The sequence below is a fragment of the Caretta caretta genome, chromosome 23 (genome assembly GCF_965140235.1).
Source record: "Caretta caretta isolate rCarCar2 chromosome 23, rCarCar1.hap1, whole genome shotgun sequence".
Taxonomy (NCBI): Eukaryota; Metazoa; Chordata; order Testudines; family Cheloniidae; genus Caretta; species Caretta caretta.
In genome coordinates this window covers 12,965,707-12,987,796 of record NC_134228.1, presented here as the reverse complement: position 1 = coordinate 12,987,796, position 22,090 = coordinate 12,965,707, and the positions used below count along the sequence as shown (strand labels likewise).

General features: G+C 55.4%; 1 protein-coding gene across 1 annotated transcript in view; it reads right to left on the bottom strand.

The window, feature by feature from the left end:
* Positions 1–19,380: 19,380 nt before the first annotated feature.
* The window catches only part of LOC125628454 (uncharacterized), a 31,178-nt gene continuing 28,468 nt past the window's right edge, over positions 19,381–22,090 (bottom strand). The window contains exon 19 of the mRNA XM_075122314.1: positions 19,381–21,914. Coding sequence (XP_074978415.1) covers positions 21,805–21,914 — 110 coding nt within the window. The 3' untranslated portion in view covers positions 19,381–21,804. The remainder of the gene's footprint in view (positions 21,915–22,090) is intronic.

Below are 22,090 nucleotides of genomic sequence, written 5' to 3'. Positions count from 1 at the left end.
ACACCCGGCTCCTCCCCAGCGCTTCGCACCCGCAGATCTCACAGCGCTTCACAGAGGGGGGCGGGGCATCAGCCCCATTTTACAGAGGGGGAAACTGAGGCAAAGAGTGGGGCAGGGACTCAGCCACGGTCCCCCAGAAAATCACGGCAACACCAGGAATGGCAGCCAGCTCTCCTGAGTCCTGGCCCCAGCGCTCTCCCCACTAGGCCACACGGCCATCCAGGGAGTGTCAGCCTAGCTCAGGGCAGTATATAGAGCATTGGTGGGCTAGTGGCTACAGCAGCCAGGGCCAAAGGGGCTAGGGGAGCAGGGGACTGGGCTGGAGGCAGACTGGTGCTGCGTCTGGGGCTGGGGCTAGGGCTGGAGCCATCTGGAGCCAGGTGCTGTGAGCAGCTGGGCGGAGCGAGAGGGGCCCTGGGCAGAGGTCCCAGCGCAGGGAGATGCCACCAGCCAAGAGGCCCTGCAGGCCAGACTGGGAGGGGGACTGCAACCCCGGCAGGGGGCCGATGCTGCGAAGAAGGGTCCTGCCACCTGCAGCCAGGGCAAGTGTCCGACCCACAGCGTCCCTGCAGCACGGCCGAGCTGTGAGCAATAGACTGTGAACTCCCTTTGATTGGTCGTGGTCCTACAGATCAAGAATTTGTTGCTGGGATAAAATGAAGCTACAGTGTGCCGGCGTCTCAAAATTTCAAGGGTCAGTTAAAAGTGGGAAGTCAGAAGCAGCTTCAATATATTATAGTTTCTTGTACCTGTTGTGACAAAGCGGGACTGTTCTTAATGTTTCCTCTGAACACTGGGTGAGTGCCTCAGTTTCCCCTATGCATGTCTTAAAGATCAAGGTGGTGGGATAAGGGGGTGTGATTGTTGTAGAGCCCTAAAGAGCCAGCGTGATGCTATCTGCCACATGGTGCACCTCCGGCAGCGAGTCCGCCCGGGCAGGGTCCTGGGGAAGCCAGAGGGTCCTGCCCCCCAACTCTGCCGTCAGACGTGACTCTCAGCCAGCCGGGAAAACAGAAGAAACAGAGTCTAAAACAGAGCTTGTTGTAGGTACAGCAAACAGGACCCCTCAGTCAATTCCAACTTCGGGGTGTTCCAAGTTCTGGGCCTCTCCCCGTTTCCCCAGCCAGCCCCAAAGTGACACTGCCTCCGGCCCCTCCTCTGACCTTTGTGTCTTTCCTGGGCAAGGAGGCCACCTGATCCCTTTCTTCTCCAACACCTTCAGTTGGCACCTTGCAGGGGTGGGGCCCAGGCCATCAGTGGCCAGGAGATGGGGTGTCGGCCATTCTCGCCGTAGACAGCATCACCCCTGCCCTCTAGGGCTCTGCAACAATCACACCCCCTTATCCCCCCACCTAGATCCTTAAGAACTGCATAGGGGAAACTGAGGCACCCACACAGTATTCAGAGAAAACATTAAGAACAGTCCCACTTCATCACACCTGTATACAACCAATTAGATACTTTAAAGGGTGTAAAATAATCAAGTATTGTGCTAAACACGATCATACCCTAACTGATTGACAAATTTAAGTTGCGTGTTTTTCCCCTCAGGTTAGGGCTGTGGGGTGGGGCTGGGGATGAGGGGTTCACACTGAGGAGGGGGCTCAGGGCTGGGACTCAGGGTTGGGGTGCTGGGGGTCCAGGTTCTGGGGTGGGGCAGGGCCGGGGACGAGGAGCTTGGGGTGCAGACAGGCTGCCCCAGGGCTAGGGTCAGAGAAGAGTCTCCCCACCACCACCACCCCGTGGGACCCCTCCTCTTCCCCCCCCCCACAGCACACTCACTCTGCACATGCTCCTAGAGCCGCACTCAGGTCCAGGAAGCCCCCTCGCCTCCCCTATGGTGGGTACTGAGGGTGTGGGGGGGCTGCCATCATGTGTGGCCTCCCATGCTGCTGCCCCTGACCATAGCCTCACTGGGGGTGGGGGATGGGGATGCCCCTTGCCCAGTGTGGGGTGGCTGCGGGGTGGGGCGGGGGGAGAGCAGGGTGTCACAAAAGTCACCCAAGCCCCAGCTGCTCAGGTTCAGGAATCTGCCCCCCCCCCTCCCCCGCATCCCGTCTCCCCTGCAGTGGGTGGGTGGGTGCTGGAGGGGGGAGGGGACTGCCATCACATGTGGCTTCCTTCCTCCCCTGCTGCAGCCTGCTGCCCGTCACCCTCACTGGGGGTGCGGGATGGGGCTGCCCCTTGCCCAGTGTGGGGCAGGAGTGGTGGCTGCGGGAGGCGCGGTCAGATCACAGGATCAAACACTCACCAAAGCCCCAGCCGCAGGGACGCTCCGGGGAGAGCCGGGGGAGAGACCCAGCTCCAAATATTGCTGGAGCAGGGCCCCCGGCTCTGAATATTCCTGGTGCCAGGGCTCCACGAGCCCATATAACTCGCCGCCTATGCCCACAGGGCGGGGTGACTTGTTTCACCTTCCCCATTTTGACTTATTTTTTATGAGTTGGGTTTGATAAATTGTACGTGCTCTGAACTCTACGTAATGATCAGTGGGTCAGGGAAGCATCCGGTGCAAAGACAGTGCCTCGGAGTGGGGACACCCTGGCCCCTGTCCTAAGTGACCACGAGAAGACTGGGGGACGAGCTCCCAGGGATCCAGGGCCCAGCCTTGTCGGGGTTACGAGGACTCTGCCGCACGGGAGGGAGGAAGGGAAGCCCTGGAGGTCAGGCAGGCCCCTGGGTAAAGGGAATGGGAGCGAGGACTCAGATCCTTTCGCCAGCCAATCCCACCGGGGTGGGTTTAAGCCAGGAAAGTTCCCCGCAATAGCGGGGCCATTCCCCTGCTTACACACTGACTCGGTGAGAAAAGGCCCCACCCCGCTCTGTGCCCGGCGCCCTCTGATGACACAGCTCAGCAACCAGGGTCCCTATCCACTGGCTCCCCACTCTCTGGGTTCCTTCATTTCTGGTGCCGGTTGCTCCCGCGCTGGCTGCTGGTGTCTCTCTCCAGGCGCTGGGCAGCCTCCCTCCAAACTCTACCAGCCCTTTCCCCCAGGAGCGCTCCGGGCTGCGGGGAGCTGCTGCCTGCTGTCTCATCTGTTTTCTTTCTCACCCTACTTCAGCTGCCCAGGAATCCTTGGGGTCCTCCGCACCTCAGCTGTTTTGTGGCTCTTTTCGAGGAATCCCCCCTCCCTCAGCCCCGAATCTCCAGCAGCTGCTCCTTATCCAAGCTGGGAACCACCCAGTGACCCCGTCCCCGCTCCCCAGCCAAGCATCCCCTCTGCTGGGCCCAGGGCTCAGGGCAGAGCCTGGCTCTGAGCGCCAAGCTCCCCTGAGTGTCTGGCTGGGGGTGGGGCTGGGAGCAGGGACACCGAGTCGGGCCCCTCACCTGGTACCACCAGCTCCTCGGGGTCGCTGGGCTCTGACCAGACGGGCGGGTCTGATTTGGTGCAATATCCGCAGCTGTAACTTCTTGCGTCTCTCCGGCTCACGCTGCAAAAGGGGAAACAGCCATGTCCCCGCGCGGGGTCCACGTCCTCTAGCGCGTTCGGGTTTCCAACGTCATACAGAAGGAACCTCATGTTCTGGTGCCGACCCCAAGACCGGACGGTAACGAATCCCCCCGGGCGACCCCCCCAACTGGTGTGCAGGGAGATGGAGGGTTTGGGGTAGCTGAGCACTGCAGTGAGAAGGAGACAGGCCAGGAGACAGACCCTGGCACAGTTACTGTGACCCTTCCTCGCCGCACAGAGACAGGGCCCCTGGGAGAAAACCCAGCCAGAGGAACTGCTCCGAGAGCCCAGAGATTCCTGGGAGCTACGCCCGAAACTGCCCGAGGACCTAAATCCAGAGCCTCCCTCTGTACCCATCAGTCTACTTAATGGGCCCGCCCAGTCCAGTGTCCCCACTCCCCATCCCCGACCCACCATGGGCCCTCTAGCCAGTATCTCCCCCCGGATGAGTACACAGCAGCCACCAGTAGCTGCTGCGTCTCTGGGTCCCCGTAGCACCGGTGAGACTGCGACTGGAATACTCTGTACAGTTCTGGGGTCTGTGTTTTAAAAAGGACGGTGAAAAATTGGAGGGGAGGGGCATAAAAGAGCCATAAAAATCAACTGAGAGCTCGAGAATGTGGCTTAAAGTGAGATATTTCAGGGGCTCAATCTCATTTCGCTGTGGAAGAAGCTTGAGAGGTAATTTGATTACGGTGGAGACGTATCTGCGTGGAGAGAAAATAACAAGTCCTAAAGTGCTCTTTAATCTCGCTGTGAAAGGCAGAACAAGAACGAGCAGCTGTCAGCTGAAGCCAGAGACATTAAAATTAGAAGCAAGACACCAATTTTTAACAGTGACAGTGATTAACCACTGGAACAAATTACCAAGGGAAATGGTGGATTCTGTGTTTCCTGATGTCCTCACATCGCAACGGGATGTCTGTCTGGAAGGCGTGTTTCAGTGAAACACGAGCGACTGGGCTTAATATGGGGGTAAGTGGGTGAAATACAGGGCAGATTAGCAGATCAAATGGTGGCCACGTCAGGCCTAAAAATCTAGGACTATATGAAGTGTGCAGGAGCAGGAGCAGATCCTGCGGTTTTACTGTTTCGCCCGCTTGTTCCCTACAATCAATCGTGAGCAAGTGGGGTGATCTGGGGGAGCAGCTGAGACACTCAAACAGGCTGGCCAGGGGCAGACCCCAGCCCTGCAAGGGAGAGGTGGGCGTGGCAGTGACATCACAAGGGCCTTCGGCAGGAACGCAGCCTATTGGGCAAAGGGGGTGAGGCAGCTGTGACCTCACAGAGCTCCCGTGACATCAGACATGCAGTACAGGGGGGTAGGGCGGGGGAACCTCGGAGAACCCTGGAGCTTGCTGCAGCAAGCCTCCTTCTCGCCGTCTCTCCTGGAGGATTTGTGTTCACGCTCCCGAGTGCTAAGGAGGAGCTTCTTTGGGTGATTTCTCCCTTCCGTCTTCATTTTGTACAAAGCAGACACCCCCCGCAAAGCCTGGATCTGAGTGTCCCATAAGTGCCGAGCTCCTGAGGGTCCAGCTGGGGGTGTGGGGCTAGGAGCGGGGATGCTGCACCGGGCCCCTACCACCAGCTGCACGGGGTGGCTGGGCTGCGAGGAGACGAAGGGCTCTGACCGGGGCCGGTAGCTGCAGCCGTAGCTCCCTCCGTGCTGCCGGCCCACGGTGGGGATGTGGAACTCGGCCCCGTCCCCAGCAGGGTCCATGTGTCGCGGCGGGTTCAGGTCTCCAGCCTTGAGCAGGAAGAACCTCACGTCCCGGCTGGTGACGTCTGCCCCTGCGGCGGTGACCCCAGTGGGGCTCAGAGAGATGGAGGGTCTGGGTAAGCTGGGATCTGCGCACAGGAGACAGGCTGTGAGGGCCAGACCCGGGCAGCCATCCACCCCCGGGCAGATCCAGGGTCCCCTGGACAGAGAATGTCTCCCGGATCCCAGAGTTCCCCCCACCCAGAATCCCAGCCCTGCAAGATGGGCTGCAGCTGCACAGACACTGAGCCGCGGCTCCCTAGTGCTTGGGATCCTCACATGCCCGTGTGTGGCACAGAGCGACTGAGCTGTTCTCTGGCGCAGCGCATGGCCGGAGAGCAGCAGCTGAGCTGACCCCGAGCAAGGCAGGGGCGATGCTGGGGGCGGAGGGCAGCACCAGGAGGCGTCGGCAGGTGTAGCCCAGTCTCCGGTGGCTGACGGCGCTTGCCCACAATTGGTGGGTTTAGGCTGCAGTCTGGGGTGCCCCTGGACTCCCCGCGGCCGCTGAGCTCTCACGTAGCAGTGCCCATGAGCAGCGCTTTCCCCCAGCTGTGCTGGGCTAGGAGACGCCGTCCCATCCTGCCGGCAGTGACCTGCCCTCGGGTCACGCCACTGACACCTCTTGGCCGGATCGCGCTGTGATACAGCTGGGCAGGAAGCCGTCAGCCCTTCGCAGACTCCACCTGGGTCAGATGCTGCAGTGCGGCTCCTCCCCAGCACAGGCTGCTGCGAGGACATCACACCCGGTCCCCGCTCCCTACATCGGCTTCCCACAGCGGGAGTCAAGTCCGCGGTCTCTGTCCTGATCTCCGAGGTGGCCCGATGTATAAAAAGGGGAAACTGAGGCACAAACTCACCCACTAAAGGAAAAAGTGTTCGCATTAATCCAGGAAACAGGATTTAAGGTAGCCTTGGATAAGGCTCAAGTGGTGCAGCCCCAAGTCACAGGTCTGGGTATAATTATTGGACAAGAAGGAAGGCCAATAGATCAGCGCAAGGTGAGAGCCCAAGTAGAAATGCCAGCTCCTAGTGACGCCCACTCTTTAAGCGTACTGCTAGGAGGAGTCAATTGTCTGAGACCACACATTTATAAATATGCTGCAATAATTCACCCATTGTGGAAACTGCTAAAGGAAAAGACAAAAGGGGAATGGGGAACAGAGCAGGGCTCTGCTTTAACCCTGCTAAAACCGAAGGCTCTCACAGCCCTAGCCCTGCGTTTCACAGCCTTTTGTTAGCCGTTTGGTGGCCAATAACATGGCCTTGGCGGCCACACTACTACAAAATATTGAAAAAGGGAACCGACATGAATGCCCAGAGATCATTCTGGAGCGAGGTACCCCCATTAGAAGAATTAGATACCGTGGGCCAAGAAAAGCACGTCCGGTTTACTGACGGTAGTACAATGGTAGGAAAAGGGAAAAGATGCGTAAAATACCCTGCCATTAACTTAGAAGAGGAAGTCATTCAGAGACATTAAGACCACGGATCAGCTCAGCATGCCGAGCCCCACGCAATTTATCAGGTTTTAAGGCGATATGAAAATTCCCCACGGCCCGTGTATATTTATGCTGACTGATTTTTGTGTGAAGGGGATACAGTTTTGGATACATGATTGGTATAGGAATGGGTGGAAAGCAGCAGATGGAAAGGATATTGCATATTCAGAGGAATGGAAATGGATTAACCAGTGGATAACACAGAACCCTAAAGAGTTAAAGGTGCGACATGTAAAGGCACACAATAAAAGAACAGGTATGGAGGCAGGGTGACCAGATGTCCCGATTTTATAGGGACAGTCCCGATTTCTGGGTCTTTTTCCTATATAGGCTCCTATTACCCCCCACCCCCGTCCTGATTTTTCCCATTTGCTGTTTGGTCACCCTATATGGAGGCCACCCGGAATAATCGGGGAGATACAATAGCCCGACAGCATGATATAGCGGTGGTAACCAGAAGTGAGAAAAGGAATGTCTGTGCCGACACCTCTGAGCCAACAGATGGCACTACAGACCGCCCCAACCGAGTTCCAGGAAAAATAGAAAGACAAGATTCAGAGCAGGTTTCAGAGTAGCAGCCGTGTTAGTCTGTATCCGCAAAAAGAACAGGAGGACTTGTGGCACCTTAGAGACTAGCAAATTTAGAGCATAAGCTTTCGTGAGCTACAGCCCACTTCATCAGATGCAACTGTATCAGCAAAAAGAACGAGGAGTACTTCTGGCATCTTACAGACTAACACATTTATTGGGCATAAGCTTTCGTGGGTTGGAACCCACTTCATCAGATGCATGGAGTGGAACATACCGTAGGAAGATATATATATATATATATATACACACAGAGAACATGAAAAGATGGGGGTTGCCTTACCAAGACAAAACAAAAGACAAGATTTACTTAATGTAGCCCATCAGTTTATGCATGAAGGAGTGGAAGGGACTTTAAGAAGGCTAAAGCAAGTAGCAGAATGGGAGTGTATGGCAGATGATGTTTAACATGGGTGCAAAATTGTGTGCAGTGCACGCAGAACAAGGCAACTGCACTGGCAACCCAGGATGCACCAACAAAGGCTTGGGCCGTGGCACAGGGTTCCAACTGATTTTACTGATAAATTGCCACGGAGTAAGGAAGGATTCCAGTATTTATTGGTGATAATTGGTTCCTTTTCAGGATGGGTGGAGGCTTTTCCTACTAAAGATACTAGGACCTGGGTAGCGGCCAAAAAGTTCTTTAATGAGGTAGTGTGTAGATATGGCACCCCCGAAATAATAGATTCTAATAATGGGGGAGCCTTTGTAGGAGGAATTTTTACAACAGTGATACAAGCCTTGGGAATTAAACAAAAACGCCATGTACCATACCGGCCTCAGTCCTCAGGCCAAGTAAAGTGCATGAACCGCACTATTCAGGAAGCACTCCGGAAGGTAGTAAATCACACAAGGAAAGACTGGCCAGATAAACTGCCTCTGGTTTTGGCTGCCATCCACAGCAGTAATAGACTAAGGACAAAAATTCAACCCTTCCAAATTCTTTTTGGACATCCAATGCGCCTAATGATGGATCCTAGTTACCTGGTACAGGGTCAAGATGAGAACTCTAATATAACCCGGCATGACTATTTTCAATGGCTTAAACAGGTACAAGAAGATAAAACCGTAAAGGGTTAATCAGGCCATCGAACACATGAACAACAAAATTCAGAAACAAAGGCCCTGTGGGAAACAGGGGACCAAGTCATGTACCTTAAAATGGGGAAAAGGGGTCACTCAATGGAATCAAAATGGATAGGCCCTTACTCCATAGTGGACCGCCTTAGCCCATGGGTATACCGCATTGAAAAAGATGGAAAACTGAAATGGGTCCATGTTTCACAAATTACATTGTTTACATACATAACGACGTTTGAATTCTTTGCAGAAAAGGACATCCCGGAACGTGAGCACGGGGCGCTGCTTAACAACCACAACTTTAATCCACAGAAAATGAGACTCCAGTGTAAGGTCTGGCTGTACCGGCTTCTGGGAACTTTTAGCGCCCAGATAATTCGAGCGAACATGGGAGAAGATGCAGCCCTCCTTATAACCCAATCTTTAAGGAATAATTCACTCCCCGCCAACCAATCATGGATTCCTACCTGTGATCCGGTGATCCTCATGGAATGGTAAATAAAAACACTAGCCAAATCTTAAAACCTTGGGAAATACCAATGTGAACTTAAGGTTCACCTTACAAACACCACAAGAATACCAAACCACTGGGAAATAGGGGTTAAAATAGAGGGTCCCTACGGGGATACCGCCTGGAGTTCCAGCTTCCCACGATTACCATATCAGTGGGATGAACCTGTTCAGATAGGAACAATACTAACAGTTATTATGGGATCCTGTCCAATACCCCGAAGTGAATTGAACCTATGGTTCCCGGACGCATGCACCAGAGACTATGCATTCAAAAGAGGTACCCCAATTAAGATAAAAAAAAAACCAAAGTTGTTTGTGACTCAAAGTGATCCAGTAAAAGTCTTGTTAAATCCACTATTAGTAAAAATGAAAATGGGTATGGATTGGACTCAGCTGAGCGTGTCTAAATTGGAGCCCAAATGTTCACCCTACTCCCTTCCTATTACAACGGCCTGGTTAAAAACACATCAACACTCCAATGGCTGATCAAAACGAGATGTAGTAGACACCATATTAGGAGTTGGATTTGGAGTAGGAATAATGAACACTGTGGGCCTGGAGGTAATTAAGAATAAGATAAGTTTCTTGTCACAACTGCAAGATAGTCTCATTCACAAGCAGGCAGATACTACTGTGGATCTGGTACAAATAGGTCCAGGAAACCTAAAAGCAACATGGACTATGTGGCGGTGGCTGAACACCACCTCCTGGCTGCTGTATAAACAACAAAGAGAAGTAGGGAATAAAACTGCCTTGGCCCTGGGATACAGTGAGATGCAAATTCTTAGGTTAGCCTCACTTGAACACGAACTGTTTTGGGCAATATCTGGGAATGTTCGGGTATTAACGCATCTTTTCAAACAACGGAAGAGGTCCTTGTTCGACACCTACAAATATGAATGGATGCAATATGTTTCCAGCATGGTTAAGCCTGATTTGTTATTAGGAGAAATTATTGTTAAAATTGCTCACCCACAGTCTGTGGAGACAGAAATATGGAAAGTGAGCCCGCTCCCAAAACTGGCCATGGGATCCTTTTGGCTACCCCGGGTTATGGGTCAGTGGGCTGGGAAAGAGGAGCAATTATTGGACACCCGAGGGTGTAGGGAATGGAGTCCTCAGAAATGGGTGTGCTTGTCCCCACCTGTCACCCCAGAACCACGCAGCAAAGACACATCCTTGGGAACATGTGTAAGGGACAAACTAGAAAAACAGACACAGACGGATACAGGGAAGCGTTATCATTCAAATATTACATGCCAGTGGAGACATGCTGAAAAATTGCTAAGTCTGAAAAAGAACCGACAGCCTGTCATCGGTACGATGTTTTTACAGGCTGGTCCCCGACCTCTAAGGGCATATTGTCTATTATGTTTCACCCATTACAAGTTGTGTTAATAGCGTCCTGTGTTTGCTTGCTAGCAATGTGTTGTATGTGCTGTTGGACAAAAAGAAAGTTTGTTACATTACAACCACAAGCTCAAACTGTCTCTCAGTATACTGCGATGAAACAGCTGGATAAAATATGACCCACTCAAGAATTGTTCTTGAGGGGTCAAAAGGGGGACATGTGGTAGTAGGATTTTATGTTTGTATTTTATACCATTTAGAATGAAGGATAAAGAATAATAACGTAGCCTGTATTAAATGTAGTGGGGAATGATTTGACCACATCCTGCCAGCCACCCTTTTTGAATAGCAGAAAGGAATGGGCCTAAAGGGCCAATCGGTAGAGATGCATCAGACGGCATCTTTGTCTGAGCCGATTTCAAAGCCGTAATAGACCTTTGAGGGTCACCACTTTGTTGGGGGTTTCGCATTTTAAAATACGTTAAAAAATGCCGTGATTGTTTTCTTTTGCTTTGCAACTTGATGTTCCTGTTCAAAATGTTCTGTGTTTTGTGTGTGAATGAGGAATGTGTGTTAAGAGATAAGTGTGAAGGCCATCGCTGAACGAGATGGTCTAGGGAGGAACCGGAGACAGACGCAAGGGTGCCAGGAGGCTGCAACACGCCCCTATTGAAATGTCAGAGGAGGGCAGATTGACGACTCTAAAGATGAGACAGGCACCTATCAGTGGGGACAAGATAGCTGTGATCAAAACCAGCCTGGGGTAACTCCCTGAGAGACTGATGAAAGAACAAGATAAAGGATGAGAAGGACAATTTAAGAAAACAAGCACTCATCAAACAACAATTGATTACAGCGTGATGGTGCAAAACGCAATGGTCCCAATGAAGGAAAATCACGATAAAAATAGGGGGCCTTGCCGTGAAACTTTGGGTTCGTCCTGCCAAGACTTCCCAGGAGCATCATGTCACAACCGACAGAACCCGGCTCCTCCCTACCTGTGATCAACCAAGCTGGCCACTAGCTTGATCCGGACTCTGGTCTGGTAACTATAACGTTGACTGGCAGGACAGTGTGGGTGTGGGTGGGGGTGTGTGTGTGGGTGTGGTGTGATTGAATGCATATGCTAATTGTTGTCTCTTCAGTAAACGCAGCATATTGCCTTTTCCCCTGAAAAAGATCCTTTGTGCTTCTTATAAGCGTAACACCCCAAAGCCCCCATATCCTGCCCCACCTGACCCGATCAGGGAGGGAGGCTGAGGGGACGTGGGGGCCATTATAGACTAGGCAGCGTGTCGGGCAGGGGGAGGGAAGGGAAGAAGACTGTGGTGGGAGGAGGAAGGAAAGGGGGGCTGAGACTGAGGGGAGGCTGGGGCAAGACAGTGACAGAGGAGGGGGGATTTGGGGTCCCCCCGTGTGTATTCCAGGCTGAACCTGGCCATGGGGGGGCCCCCCATCACCTCTCCCTCCCGCCTCCGCAGGGGTTTTGGCTGGAAACAATCCTGGCCCCCACTCCCAGCTCAGACCCACTGTGGGTGGGGGGGCTACATGGCAAAGTGTGTGGAGCAGAGAAGGGGGGTCAGGAAAGGTTATTGGGGGGCTGGAAATGTGGGTGGGTCAGGAGTATATAGAGGGGAGGGGGAGGTATGGGGGGCCTTTATGGGGCAGGGAATGTGGGGCAGAGGGGGCTGTAGGGTGCTGTGGGGGGCAGGAGACTGAGGGGCCAGAAAGTGGGTAACCCAGGACTGAGGGGGCGGGAGTAGAAGGGGGAAGCGAGAGAGGAGCCTGCTAAGGCATAAAAATCGCACCTCCCTCCTGGGGGGGCACCATTAGCCCTTCCCCCCTCACAGCCCCAAACAATCCTGCCCCCCCGGCTCTGACCTTCTGGGGGGGGGCCCTGTCTGCCCTCAAACTCCTGTCCCCCATCCGGCCTCTGTCCCCTCAGCCCCCCTCCCGACACCCCCAACCTACTTCCCCCAAACTTCTGGCTCCCCCCAAACTCCCGGCTCCCCCCCTGGGGGCCCCCAGTGTGCCCTGTTGTGTTCACTGAGACGCAATAAAGGGCCCAAGGCACGAACACACCCCAGCCCCTGCCCCATGCAGAACAGTGTTAAACACGGGCCGGGGGCGGGCTCCAGACCCTGCAGCCTATTCAGCCCCACGGCAAACCCCCAGTGACCCCTGGGACCGGCTGTGACAGACCCAGCAGAGCAGGAACCAGGGAGCCGTGGCAGGTGCCGTATGAAATGAGGGGTTTGTTCCAGCCCCGGCCCTCTTACATCCAGAATTACCTCTGGCCCATCCGGCGGATTCCTACACAATCCCCTTTCAGGCAAACTTACAGACTTACTAGATAAAAGGTTAGAAGCCTTCTCCTCCCTTTGCCACACACAAGTTCAGGAATCTTTTCCTTCTTGCTACAGGTTTCCACACCCTCAGTAGGTAACACAATCACATCACCTTCATGCTCTCCTTATGCCCTGGCTAGGATCTCACCCTGATTAGACAGAGTTGCTCCACCCTTTCCAACAACACACTAGCAACAGGCAAAATACAAGCACCAGAATTGTCTGGTCTCTGGGGTTTTACATAGACTCTAACTGGATGCGACCTAGTTACAGGGCCATTCTCCCGAGCAGACACCAATTTAGGACCATTCCCTTCCTGGACTTTAGCTGAATCCAGAACCAACTCTGAGACAACTGCATGACCCTCGACCATCACAGGCTGAAAGGCCCCTTCTGTCTGCTCCACAGACCAAGAAGAGCCGGACACACTTTCTCCTTTCCCAGACACACAGCTTGGGATCTCATTCCCCTTGTCCCAGCACACAGGGCTGGTCGCAGACAACTGCTTGGAGATCAGGGTAGCTCTCTCCATAGGCAAGTCAATACCCCTGACAGACACAGGCACATTCCCTTCACTGTCCCAATTCTCCACCCAGCTAACAGGTAAGGTCCAGGGACACTCATCTTCCACTCTCCTCGCCTTCCCACCCTGCTGACTAGACACAGCCATCAGCTCACAAGGCTGCCTAGGCTCATCCAGACTTTCCTTACCAAGTACCTTGCCACTCCCCACAGATCCCCTGCCCTGCCTGTGTCTCCCCCCACTCAGCTGGGGTCTCAGCTCCCACTGTGCTCAGCGCTGCCCTTGCTGTCCCAGGGGGGTAGGCAGCGACCTCGCTGCTTTCCTCACTGCATCAGAGCCAGCATGAGCCCCCTCTCTGGTGTACAAGGGGGGTGGGGAGCCCCAGGGGGCTGGTTACAGGCAGGCAGGTAGCCTGAGCCTAGCATCTCCTCCCTGCTGCCAGCCAGGTCATCTGCATTTTCACTGACCATTTCCCTCTCCGCCGATTTGTTCCCTGGATTCAAATTCAAACCCTCGGCAGTTACAGGAGCAGGGCCTGGATCCTGTTCCAAAGAGACACAGTCACCTCACAACAGGGTCTCACAGCTGGTGTCCTGGAGAACCCCAACAACCAGCCAGCCCCACCCCTCCTGGGTCTGCACAGAGATCTGGGCCATAGACAGGGCGAGGGGCTTCGTCCCTGGGACCCTCACCCAGCTCACCCTGCCCCTCAGCATCTGAGGCTGCACCACCCAGGGCCTGACAACAGTTCTCTCTGACCCAGGATCTCGCCACCCCAGGAATATCTCCCCATTGACCATCACCTTCCGCTCCCACTGGGGGTCCGAGGGGCCTGACCCCAGGAGACTCCACACAGACATATTGGTTGGCGTCAGGAGTGGGAGCCTGTCCACCTCCCCACCCATCTGGCTGACGGAGTCGATGGCCTTGGGACCCAGCAAGGGAGCTAGACACCGGGGCTTTTCCGCAGGGTCCCCCTGGTTCAAATCTCCAGCCTGCTCAAAGGCAGTGGGGTGGCATCCACATCCCCCGCCTCCTTAACCAGAGGCAGCGATTTAGTCTTGAGGTTCCCTGCGGAACTGGCCCCCCGGGGTCTATCCCCATTCACCCCAGAGAGGTCCCCTAGGCCTCTCCGCTCCCCCACCGCCAGTTTATGCTGCTGCTGCTTCTGCAGCTCTTTCTCGGGCTCTCGCTGTCTCTCACAGTCCTCTTGCTCTCTCGGACTCAGCTCCAATCCCGTCCATCTCCGATCCCCCGATGGGGAACCCGATCGTGAAGACCCTCGTCTGGTCAGGGACAGGAGTCTTGGGGATGCCTGGCTCCCACTCCAGCTGCTCCCAGATCCTGCTATAGCCCCATTTGGGGTCAGGAATCTGCTCCTTAGAGCGGTCATCCTCCTCCAGCTGCACGATTAACTGTGCTTTGGTGAACTTTCCAATGCTCAACCCTCTCTTTCTGCACAGGGTTACAATGTCCTTCTTAAGGATACGGTGACAGGCCATCACTCCGCTCTTCCCAAGTTGTTGTGGACTCACAGGCCTGTGTGCTCTCAGCTCCCCACGGTCTCCAGGGAGAACCCCTAGTGTGCCAGCCCTTCTCGAGGTCACCACCTCTTTGCCAGGGTCGAGCTGCAGACTCCTCCTCCCCTGGGACTGCTCGCTGCAATCCCCAGGGGAACCCTGTTACTGCAAAAGTCCTTCTTGATGGTCACGCACTCCCGGGGTTAACCGCCCCCCAAAACCACTCCTCTCTGAGCCTTCAGCATGCCTGGTCCTCGTCAATCCCCCTTCGTTTTACTGCTCCCCAGTCACTTACTGCAGGAAGTGCCATCCACGGGGTGCAGTACATCCCACGGCTGCCACCAGTTGTCACAGAGTCCCCAGACGATGCTCTGGAACTGCTCTCCATGAAGCCAGTCAGGACTCTAGGGAAGTCTCCTTTCTGGGAGCAGCCTGTCTGCAGGACACAAAGCTCACCCGGCTTCCACCTTCCTGGGTCTGACCTCGGAGCATTCAGCACCCTCTGCCCCTCCCGTTCGCTTCCCACAGCGAGTCCGCCCAGGTGGGGTCCTGGGGAAGCCAGAGGGTCCTGCACCCCAACTCCGCAGTCAGACGTGACTCTCAGCCAGCCAGTAAAACAGAAGGTGTATTAGACGACAGGAACATGGTCTAACACAGAGCTTGTAGGTGCAGAGAACTGGACCCCTCAGCTGGGTCCATTTTGGGGGGCAGTGAGCCAGACAACCACGTCTGCCCTTCACTCCATGTCTCCAGCCAGCCCCAAACTGAAACTCCCTCCAGCCCCCCAACCCCCTCCTCTGGGCTTTGTCCCTTTCCTGGGCCAGGAGGTCACCGGATTCCTTTGTTCTCCAACCCTTTAGCTCTCACCTTGCAGGGGGGAAGGGCCCAGGCCCTCAGGTGCCAGGAAACAGGGTGTCGGCCATTCTCTGTGTCCAGACCCCTGCACACACCTGCCCTCTAGGGCTCTGCAAGGATCATACACCCTTACCCCACTACCTAGATACTTAAGAACTGCCTAGGGGAAACTGAGGCACCCCCACACTATTCAGAGGAAACATTAAGAACAGTCCCACTTCGTCACACCCAGCCCCACCCTCCATCACCTCCCAGCCCCACATGGGAGCTGCCCAGTCTGGGGACCAGCTGGGAAAGAGGGAATCTCAGGAAGCGTCAAGAGGTGCCCAGGCTGCCCTGAGCTTTTCCAACGGTCTGGTCAAGCCTCTCTGCAGCAGCAGCAGCTTAGAGCAGAGAAGGGCTCTCCCCCCCACACACACACACATAGTGCCCCCCATGGAGTGGCCTTCTTCCATGGAGCAGGGAAAAGATTCCTTCCTGACCCGACTGCTCGCAGCACCTGCCCTGGAGCATGAGGGTGGAGAAGTCTGGCCAACCTCCTTCCCAGCTCATGTCGCTGCAGACTAGGGTGAGCAGATGTCCTGATTTTATAGGGACAGTCCCGATTTTGGGGTCTTTTTCTTGTATAGGCTCCTATTACCCCCCACCCCCGTCCCGATTTTTCACATGTGCTGTCTGGTCACCCCACTGCAGACTCTGTTCTTAGCTGAGTGATGTGGCACAGAGACAGGACAGAAGTGTGGGCGGTTGGAGGGGCCGTGGTTTCCGGCACCTGGGAGGAGTTGGGCAGAAGGGTAAATGTAGATCCTGAGTTGTTAAAGGAAGAGCTGTTAAATCCGCGAAAGGGGAAGTCTGCCCAGAGCCAGCGCTCACTTCCTGTTTCTGCTACTGCCAGTGAAACTCTGTGTGAACCTGATGCCTGGCACCTGCCCTGTTTATATACCCCGGGTCTGGCAGGGGAGTGGGGTCGAGTGATTGGCGGAGGGGGCTGGGAGCCAGGACTCCTGGGTTCTCTCCTTGGCTCTGATTGGGGGGGTGGGGTCTAGTGGTTAGAGAAAAGGACAGCGATTAGAGGCAGCCCCCTCACGGTGAAAGGCCCGGTGTCCCTTCCTCAGCCCATCCCCGGGGCAGCGGGTCTGCGCAGCTCAGGGCCTGGGGCAGAGCTCACGGGGGCCGAGGGCTGAGCCGAGCTTCCCTCTCTGACCTCAGGATGCTGCGAAAGGGACACTTCTGGATGGGAGGTAAAATTTAGGGCAGCCAAAGCAAGCAGAGGTCTCTGCAAAACCCAGGAAACCCTGGGACCATCAGCCTGGTCAAGCATCATGCAGTACCCGGCTTGTCTATGTCTCTGTGGGGTGGGGGGAGAGGTCACCCTCAGTGTACCCTGCAGCAATGGGGAAGGGGTATTGGGCTGGAAGCCAGGAGACCACAGGGACTTGTCTTCAATCTTCAGTGGACCACTACAGTCAAACCTCAATCTGACCAATCTGACCAATCAACCACACACCTCATTTGGAAAAGGAAGTGAGCAATCAGACAGCCACAGAGATAACTTAAAAAAACAAGCAAATACAGAACAGGTCTTTGTTAAACAAAAACTGCTAAAGAAATAAAGGGGAAGTTTAAAAAGAAAGATTTGACCAGGGAAGGAAAGTGTTTCTGTGCTCGTTACATTTAAATTAAGATGGTTAAAAGCATTTTTCTTTGGCACAGTCAAGTTTCGAAGCCGTACTAAGTCCATGTGCAGTTATATGAAGTCAATGTTCAGTTGTAAACTTTTGAAAGACCAGCAGTAATGTTTTGTTCAAAGGAGCGAATATTTCAGAGTTACGAACAACCTCCAATCCCGAGGTGTTTTGTGACACGAGCCGTGGCACCATGAGAGGAGCGGGCGTGATGGGGTCACCAGCCGGGAGAGACCCAGGCACCTTCTAATGCCCCTGCAGAGACCCGGTCCCCGAGCTGGAGGAGACGCTGTCAGTGGTTATGTGGCCAGGCCCCTAGAGAGGGACGTGACACAGGCTTTGTTTATACGCCATTGGCTGGAGGGCAGCAGGAAGCTGGGGGTCAGGGGGCTCCATTCCTGGCTCCGGAGGGGAGTGGGGTCTAGTGGTTAGAGCAGGGGGCTGGGAGCCAGGACCCAGGTGTGATGGTCTCGCCGTCACCAGCCCTTTGCTCTGACACTCCCCTCCGCCATGGCCTGTCACCCACAACTAACACGCCCCACCTCTGCCTACCCCCCATCTCCCATCCTGCCCCCTGGCCTATCCCCCTTTGTAGCCCCCCGAGCCCGCCCCCCGCACACCCTGCCCCCACCATGGCCCGTGCCGTCTCACACGCCCATCCCCTGCCCCGTTTCCCCTCAAATGCCCATCCCCCGCCCTCAGTTAAGATGGCCGCCACATCCCAGTGTCCCCAGTGGGCTTGGCGCCAGGCTGCCCTCTGGGAAATGGCGCCAACCTGGGCTGGGAGGGGCAGTGGGGGGCAGGGGAATGCAGGGGGTGGGAGAACGTGGGGGAACATTGGCAGCCAGGGGGCTGAGGGGGCAGGAGCTGTGGGGCAGGGCAGTGACCGGGAAGGGGGGGGGGAACAGAAGCTGCCCCCCCGTGATTAGGGGCGCCTGGGTTCCCCCTCATGAGTGTTTCAGGGTGAATCTGCCCCATGGCTATGGTGGGTGGCGGGCGTCCCCTGCTTCTCGCTCCACCTCCCACCTCCCGCACGCGGCTAGTCCCAGCTCAGCCGGAGTTTTGGCAGGAAAACAACCCCCCACTCATCTGCCGACCCGGAATCTATGAGAGGGGAGCCCCTCTCCCCCCGTCCTTATCCCATCCCCCCTCCAACCTTCTCCCCGGCTTTGGTCCATCTCCCCTCAAAGCTCTGCCAACCCCATCCCATCTCCCCTCAAATCCCCATCCTCTCAGCCCCAGTCCTGTCTCCTCTCAACCCCCCCCAGCCCTCACTAGTCTCGGTCCATCTCCCCATCGTGCCTCCAACCCTCGTTCCCCTCTCCCATCTCCCCTCAAACCCCATGTTGTGCCCCCCGTGACCTCCCCACCTCAGCCTGTCTCCCGTCCAACACCCACCCAGCCACCCTGTTTCAGTCTCCCCTCAAATTCCTGTCCCCACTTCCTCCCTGATCTCAACCTGTCTCCCCTCTAATCCCTCCCCCCCCACCCCTCGGCCTGTACCCCAAATTCCCGGAGCCCTGCTGCTCTTTGCAGAGGGTCTCACAGGCCCAGAGGGCTCAGGGGGGTTGGAAACTCCCTCCCTCGCCAGCTTAACACAGGCCGGGGGCCGGGGGGCTCGTTTCAAACCAAACCCCTGGTTTTACTCGGCTCCTGGGCAAACCCCCAGCAGCAGCCATTCAAAGGCAAAGCTTTTGGGTTAAACCCCCAGACAAGGAAACAAACCCAGCCTGTCTACTGAAACGGGGGCTGAGCAATGGCGGCCAACAGCCAGAGTCAGACCGGCTCCAAGTCCCGGTCCTTCGGGAGTCACCGGAGCAGAGCCGCTTGTTTCCAGAAAAGCCGGGCTTCGTGGGGAGGAACCGGTTCATTTCACTCTCCGGACGGACGGGCAGGGCGGCCGCTGACCCCGCTCCTAGAGTAAGCGGGGGAATTGTCCCGCTATTGTGGGGAACTTTGCTGGCTTATACACGCCCCGGTGGGATTGACTGGCGAAAGGATCTGAGTCTTCGCTCCCACGCCCTTTACCCCTTTCCTCCCTCCTGTGTGGCAGAGTCCTCATAACCCTGGCAAGGCTGGGCCCCGCATTCCTGCGGGCTCAACCCCCAGTCTTGTCATGGTCACTTAGGACAAGGGTGAGGGTGTCCCCACTCCGGGGTACTCTCTCTGCTCCGGATGCTTCCCTGACCCACTGATCATCACACAGAGTTCAGAGCACATACAATTCATTAAACACAACTCATAAGAAAATAAGGAAAAGATGGGGAAGGTTTAAGGAAAGAAGTCCCCCGCCCTGTGGGCACGGGGACACCACAAACAGTGTCTCTGCATGGGAAAGGAAGTTCACAGTCTGTTCCTCACACTTTCCAGGCATCCTGCCCAGGCCCTGGCCGTGCCACAGTGATACCACAGGGTGACAATCTGTACCTCAAAGTAACACCATGGAGCCCCCGTATTCACCACTACGATAGAATTATGATAGCTTGGGTACAAAAAGAAAAGGAGGACTTGTGGCACCTTAGAGACTAACCAATTTATTTGAGCATAAGCATCCTATGAAGTGAGCTGCAGCTCACGAAAGCTTATGCTCAAATAAATTGGTTAGTCTCTAAGGTGCCACAAGTCCTCCTTTTCTTTTTGCGAATACAGACTAACACGGCTGTTACTCTGAAACTTGGGTACAAAGTCTGCCTTGTGAGGCATCATTTTAAAAGTGTTGAACGTTAACAAAGTTGAACATTAACATTAATGTTGTTAAACATTTAAAAGCCTCTTGAACATTCCTGTCCTGGTGCATTGTATGTGCGATCCTTGTAGGGGAAGTGATGAAGCATTGCTGTGTGTGCTACTCAACTATGGCCTGAAGTTGGGAGATGCCCACAGCCAAACTTTCAACTGCAACAGAGGACCAGCCAGACACTGTTAATAGCTCATCAACACCCCTCAAGGAAAGAATCCACTATCCCAGAGACTGAGTACAATGGAGATTGCTTGAGCAATGGGGACTGCCTGATCCCCGGGTCACAGCAAAGATCTTTCCAGCAAACTGGAAAAAAATATAAGCGAGGGGAAGGGACATAAGGGCTTCTCTTCCTCACAACTCAACACCTGGAGGAAGGTCTGAAGGACAAAGGCTTTGAACTGGAGAAGGGTGGTCCCAGGCTGGGATGGAGTCCAGTCTGTGTATTGAGGATCTGTAACCTGCTTGTATCATCTGTCAGGGGGAGACACTGCCTGATTCAAATCCTGTTTCATTTGTAGAAATTAGACTGCGAATATATTTTTGTTTCTTAAGTAGCCAACTCTGATCTCTGCACCTGCTCCTTATAACCTCTTAAAATCTCTCCTTCTGGAGTTAATAAATCTCTTTTATATCTGACCTAAGACAGTGTGTTTTGCTTGAAGTGCTTGAGAAATCTCCACTCAGTTTACAAAGGCTAGTGCGTGTCCACTCCACACCGAGGGAGGGGTGAACTTAATGAACTTACACTGGACTGGCTTCTGACCAGGGTAGGATGGTACCAGTCTGGGGTGCAAGGCTGGGGAGCTGGCGGGAATTGGCTGGAGCCCCCCTATTGATGGTACCTGAGTGGCTGGGAGATCATTCGTGTAACACATTTGGGTGGGTCCCTGCCTGTGGATGGCTGTGTGACTGCACAGCCTCTCCGAGGTTCGCAGCTTGACATCAGCATCACAGTGTGAGAGGCAGGCCAGGTTAGTGGCTATGGAGGGGGTCCCACAGTCCGGGTTGCTCCTTGGGGACCCCATCACACACAGGTCAGACACTTATTCTGGCTGTGGCCAGATGCCCTCAGGTGCTAGATGGCAGGACCCTTCTTCCCAGCGTTAGGATCCCCCTCCGAGTCTGGCCTGCAGGGCCTCTTGGCTGGGGACATCTCTCTGTGCTGGCCCAAAGTCCCTCCCGCCAATTTGGGGCTATTATCTCCTGGTTCCAGCTTCTGTTTTCCCCCAGCGCGATATCGACAGTCATGGGGCTGTAGCCAGGGGGCTTTTCAGGTCAGACCAACCCAGCGTCTGTGTCTGGTTCTCTCACCTGGGTTACAACGTCCAGCGTCGTCCCCAATTTCCCCTGGTTCCCGCGGCCTTGGCACAGCTGGGGAACTTGCCCGTGGGTTTTACAGGGGAGCTCGCAGCCGGGCCGCTTCGCAGGCTCCACCGCCACAACCGTGCGAACGACCCCCGGGGTGGCTCAGGCAGGGGGGTCAATCCCATGTCCTCTCCGGCGTGGCTGTATCGGAGCGCGTCCCGGAGACCATGAGCAGGGGGGGTGCTGCCCATGAAGCCCTGTCCTTGCCTTGATGGCCCAGCCGTCTTGTAGGGCCCGGAGCTCTCCCCAGGGCGCCCCGTGGCGCAGACTCCCCATCCCGCTGCCATTAGCCATTTCCGCCACCCCTAGATGGCGGCCCTGACACAGTCCCTCCCCCAGCCCCACGCCGAGCTGGGCCCATCCGGATGCTCAGACGGATTCGGCTGCACTGGTCCTTCCGGCTCCATCCTGACGATGCAGCGTCACGTCGCTCGGGGTGAGGGTGACCCCGCTGCCCTTCCCCAACGCGGAGGCAGCCAGGCTGTAGTGGGGGGAATCGCGGAGTGTTGGGGGGCTCACCTCACCTACCGTCCGCCCCTCCTCCAGCTGTGGGCAGCCTTGGCCAGGATCAGCGCCAGGGCCAGCAGGACCCCGGCACTCAGGGCCAGGCGGACGATGTTGCCCCCGGTGTAATCTGGGGGTGACAAAGGGGGAGGCGGGTTGGTGCAGTCAGACCCACCAGGGCCCCCTCCCGCTCCTGCCCCCCAGGACAGGAAGCTGCAACAGCTCCCTATCCCCATCCCCCCACCCTGTCTGTATCTGTGTCCCCGTGCAAACCCCTCGATCCATCCCACAGCAGGGAGCCCCTCC